We start from the raw sequence: 4,845 nt of genomic DNA on the forward strand, positions 1-4,845 counted from the left end.
AAAAAAAAGTGTGGAGAATGATAAGTAGATAGAGACCTCTTATCATGGAATAGAGAATAATTTTATTTCATATAAGATTATATTATCATTTATCAAACGGTCTAATTTTATTCAATATTTAATTTTAGGGTAAACTTCACCAATAGTCACTAAATTATGGGTAAATTTTTGTTTTTGTCACTTAACTAAAAAGAGTTGCAATTCGATCACTGAATTATCTGAAAGTTTTCATTTAAGTCATTGAACTCTTCAAAAACTTTTATTTAATTGATTGGGTTGTAATTTTTCTTTTAATGTTCCACTAGCGAGCTCTAATTGACGATTTAACAATCAGTATGGTAGATCAGTATTCATCAATGAGTAGAAGAACATAGCTTAGATCCAAGTCGATATGACGATTAGTGTCGAAGGTTGGAGAAAAAAACTGTTTAAATTTTGTTTCACAGATTCGTGACGTCCAAAGTTATTTTATGAAAAAATCTGAACAGTAGAAGAGAAGGGGAAAAAGAGCTTTGGATTGGTGCAAGCAACGCGAACAAAGAAAGTCATATAGCATCGATTTTAATAGTCTAGTGACTTAAATAATAACTTTTAAATAGTTCAGTGATCAAAACAAAAATTTACCTATAGTTTAGTGACTAATAGTATAATTTACCTTTAGTTTTAAATAATATACCAAACAAATTATTTTTAGTAAATAGATTTTTAAGTAAATTTATAAAATTTTCTCCAAAGAGGTAAAACTAAATTTGAAGTTGAACCCCTAAGTGCAAACAAAGGAGACCATGCATGGAGGGACGAATTTCATGTAATGAAATGACAAGAGCATGCAATGCATTTGCAAGGCAAGCAATGCAATAATATTTGCAGTAGCAGTGGTGGTGACAAATGCCAATAAGATAACCTCTCCCCCAACACACTAAGAAATTGGCTCACTCTCCGAAAACGACAACCTTCTAGAGTTGTCTGCTACAGGAAATTATCATTACTTAAACAAAAATCAGAGACAGGTGATGATTTCTTTCCTATTTTTGTTGACTGTCTATGAATTTATTTGACCCACCAAATCTCCCCCATACGAGGCACATGTTGATTACTGTAGTGTTGTAAACAGCTGATTTGCTTTTTTGGGGGTGTTAAATTATCCAAATGATCTGAAATTAAGAGAAATAAAAAGTTTGGGTAAGGTTTAGGTTGAAAAATTATTGCAGTTTTGGGTTTGGATGGAATAATAAAAAATAGAATAAGCTGGCACAAAGAAGGTCTAGGGAAGTGAGAAAGAGAAGAAGAGTCTAAAACTAAAGCGAACGACTTTGGAAACCCAGAGGCAGCGCCTGAATCAATCTATTCTAAATTCCTATTTGTCCTCACAAACCCAAGCAAAGAATAACAGAAATCAGTACCCATTTTTTATTTTTTCCCTTTCAATTTAAACACAAAAAGCTAAAGTTTCAGTCCTTGTATTGGAGACTGGAAACACACCTCTTCACACTTCTCTTTCTCTCTCTCTCTCTCTCTCTCCACAATCCTTTTTTCCATCATATTTAAACCCTAAGATGATTTCATCACTACTTTATGTATTTATATCACCAGTCCCACTAGGCCAAACTTTAAGAATAATAAACTCCATCGCCATTTTGTGTGTTTTTCTTTTCTCCACCAAACTGCCTACTTAGAAGAAAAATTAGAGAGCAAGAGTTTTTGTTGGCAATGGTGATGGATGGTGCTGTTTGGATCAGAGAAGAAGACGACGACAATACTAATGTACACAAATAGAAACGATTATAGGGCAACAAACAACACCTAGAAATCCCTCAAACATGGTATCTTGCTGTTGTAAGATTCCCATTTTTGTATTCGTCTTTCTTCTTCTTCTTGTTATTTCTTCTTCAATTTGTGCCGCTCATTCCTCGGAAACCGGCAATTCCCAAGCAAATAATCAAACATTCCGACCAGAAGAAGAGTTGAAGAAGCTGAAACTAGTAAGGGAACGACTCAACAAGATCAACAAGCCAGCACTGAAGACGATTCAGGCAATTAATCTTATTTGCCTCACTTGTCAATCTCCTCTGTTTGCGTTCTGTTTTACTTTTTCTCTAAATACTTGTCTTCTTTTTTTGTGCGTGCAGAGTCCAGATGGTGATATTATAGATTGCGTCTTATTGCGTCATCAACCAGCTTTCGATCATCCTAAATTAAAAGGAAAAAAACCTTTGGTAATTATCCATTTTATCTTTGTTCTTATGAACATTATAAAGTTATACAAGTGAACATATTTAATTGTTGAATTGGATTGTTTAGGATCCACCGGAGAGACCAAATGGTCATAATCGAAAGGGGATGGCGGCGGAAGATTTTCAGATGTGGATGATGTCGGGTGAATCGTGTCCGGAAGGAACAATTCCGATCAGAAGAACAACAGAAGAAGACATGTTAAGGGCCTCTTCTGTTGCAAGTTTTGGAAAGAAACCGACAAGACTTGTTAGAAGAGATTCGAGTAGCGATGGCCATGAGGTTGGTGCCTTCACTTTTTTTACTTTACAAATAAACTCAAAATTTGTAGTCACAAGGGTTCGAAAAGCAGCTCCAGTTATCAGCTAACAGAGTTAAAGTGAATGGCAAAAGAATGCTTGCCGATTGTCTACTCTTCTTTGCTTAGAGAAGAGGATAACTAAATTCTTTGTGCAAAAAAAGAAAAGAAAAAGGGTTAACATTTTCTCGAAATTACTGCTACTAATTTTCACAAACAAATATACAATTTAATATTTAGTTAGTGTTGGAGTACAGCATGCAGTTGGTTATGTGAGCGGAGATGAATATTATGGAGCAAAAGCTAACATCAATGTGTGGGCACCTCGAGTCTCTAATCAATACGAATTCAGCTTATCTCAATTGTGGGTCATTTCTGGTTCATTTGGCGACGATCTCAACACCATTGAAGCTGGATGGCAGGTAGCATTTCTGTTCACAAGTTAATCAAACTTAATTTGATAATTATCGAGCATGTATTTTGATTATTAGTTTACCTACCCTTTAAATAAACTTTTTTTTTGCACCATTCTTCTGTGTAGTTTGATTTCATCAGGAAGGCATAGATGCTAAATATATATAAATAATCAATGCAGGTGAGTCCAGAGTTATATGGGGACTATTATCCAAGATTCTTCACTTATTGGACCGTAAGTAGAGTAATTTTGAATTGGGGGCTTGATTTCCTTTTTTCTTGGCTTTATTAAGGTGTATCTTAAAGCTTAAGAAAAATGATTTGGTTTTTAAAAGCAAGCATGAATTATGTTTTGCAGAGCGACGCATACCAAGCAACAGGGTGCTATAATTTGCTGTGTTCAGGATTTGTGCAAACTAATAATAGAATTGCTATTGGAGCTGCAATCTCCCCAACATCATCATATGGTGGCGGACAATTTGACATTAGTCTATTGGTTTGGAAGGTAAATCTTGTACCACCTCCCAATTATTATACAAACAAAATGTTCACAAACCTTTGAGTAGAAAACATAGAAAAAATTATTTTACCTTATTTCACCTTTTTATTTTATAAAAAAAATTAATTTTATTCTTTCATTTAATTTTTCTTCTCTTTCAATCTTTTTCCTTACATTATTTGTCGAATCTCCTTAAAATAGATGAAAAAGTTAACATTTGATAATTTTGTTGACATCATTTATTCGTGGATTGTCACATGGATGCGACTTTAGTACTTAATTATTTTCTTTTTAAAAATTAAAATTAAAAAATCATTAAATCATTAAAAATTATAATTTAATATGATACACATGTAAATTACGAAGTTAATAAAACATCCTGATTTGATAAATAATATAAATTTAAAAGATAAAAAAAGAAAAATTAAATGTTTTTTTTATAAAGTATGATTATGTTTAAATATATTACTTTTCAAGACGACTAAAAATTTGGATTGCCATGCATTAAAAAGAAAAAGAAAAAAAAAAAGGAATCATAATGTAAAAAGCTTTATTGATGGCTAGCTCTATCAATTTGATGCGCTTCACCCGCGTGCACTGTTAACCCCCGCAAATGCCTGTAATTCTCGACAACTTTTTCTTTGCAAGATTCTATTTTATTCTTTATCCCCTAATAGTATTTTGTACCCAAGAAACTTCCTTTATTAAATAAGTAAAGGTGATGGAAATGCAAATGAAAATGGTGTAGGATCCAAAGCATGGGAATTGGTGGCTGGAATTCGGATCAGGGATTCTGGTAGGATATTGGCCATCAATATTGTTCACCCACCTCAGAGATCGTGCAAGCATGGTACAATTTGGTGGAGAAATAGTGAACTCAAGTCCTGGAGGTTCCCACACGTCAACAGAGATGGGGAGTGGTCATTTCGCTGGGGAAGGCTTTGGAAAGGCTTCTTATTTTCGAAATCTGCAAGTTGTTGATTGGGATAATAACTTGATCCCATTACCAAACCTTAAGGTTCTTGCTGATCATCCCAATTGCTATGACATCCAAGGAGGTATTAATACTGTTTGGGGCAATTATTTTTATTATGGAGGACCTGGAAGAAATGTCAACTGCCCTTAAAGCCAAGGGTATTGGAATTAGATGCTTTTTTAAAAAAAAAATTATTTTACTATATACGTATTCCTTCAATACCTTTTTGGGTGGTGAGTTTGGGTCTTTTTGGGGAATTTTTATAGTAATTATTTTTCCTTTTCTTAATCCCATTTTTTTTGTCTATATTGTTCTCTTTTTATCTTTACTAGCAGGTGTCTATTAATTATACCAGCTTTAGGACTTTATGTAATTGTGGAAAAAATAGTGAAATAAGCATGGGTGTGAAATTTTTCTTTTTGGTTA

The 4,845-nt window shown here is 33.5% G+C and overlaps 1 protein-coding gene across 1 annotated transcript; it reads left to right on the forward strand.

The window, feature by feature from the left end:
• The first annotated feature begins 1,296 nt into the window (after nt 1–1,296).
• Nucleotides 1,297–4,845, forward strand: LOC107921364 (uncharacterized). Its single transcript, XM_016851232.2, has 7 exons — nt 1,297–2,033; nt 2,130–2,216; nt 2,302–2,514; nt 2,788–2,952; nt 3,126–3,179; nt 3,303–3,449; nt 4,192–4,845. Exons 1-7 carry the CDS (start codon nt 1,821–1,823, stop codon nt 4,567–4,569), a joined length of 1,257 nt encoding a protein of 418 aa, XP_016706721.1. The 5' UTR covers nt 1,297–1,820; the 3' UTR covers nt 4,570–4,845.

This window comes from Gossypium hirsutum, chromosome D01 (assembly GCF_007990345.1).
Source record: "Gossypium hirsutum isolate 1008001.06 chromosome D01, Gossypium_hirsutum_v2.1, whole genome shotgun sequence".
Lineage (NCBI taxonomy): Eukaryota > Viridiplantae > Streptophyta > Magnoliopsida > Malvales > Malvaceae > Gossypium > Gossypium hirsutum.

Coding starts and splice junctions, on each gene's coding strand:
- LOC107921364 (XM_016851232.2), top strand. CDS start 1,821: ATGGTATCTTGCTGTTGTAAGATTCCCATTTTTGTATTCGTCTTTCTT. Junction 2,217..2,301: donor TAAAAGGAAAAAAACCTTTG/GTAATTATCCAT, acceptor TGGATTGTTTAG/GATCCACCGGAGAGACCAAA. Junction 2,515..2,787: donor CGAGTAGCGATGGCCATGAG/GTTGGTGCCTTC, acceptor GTTGGAGTACAG/CATGCAGTTGGTTATGTGAG.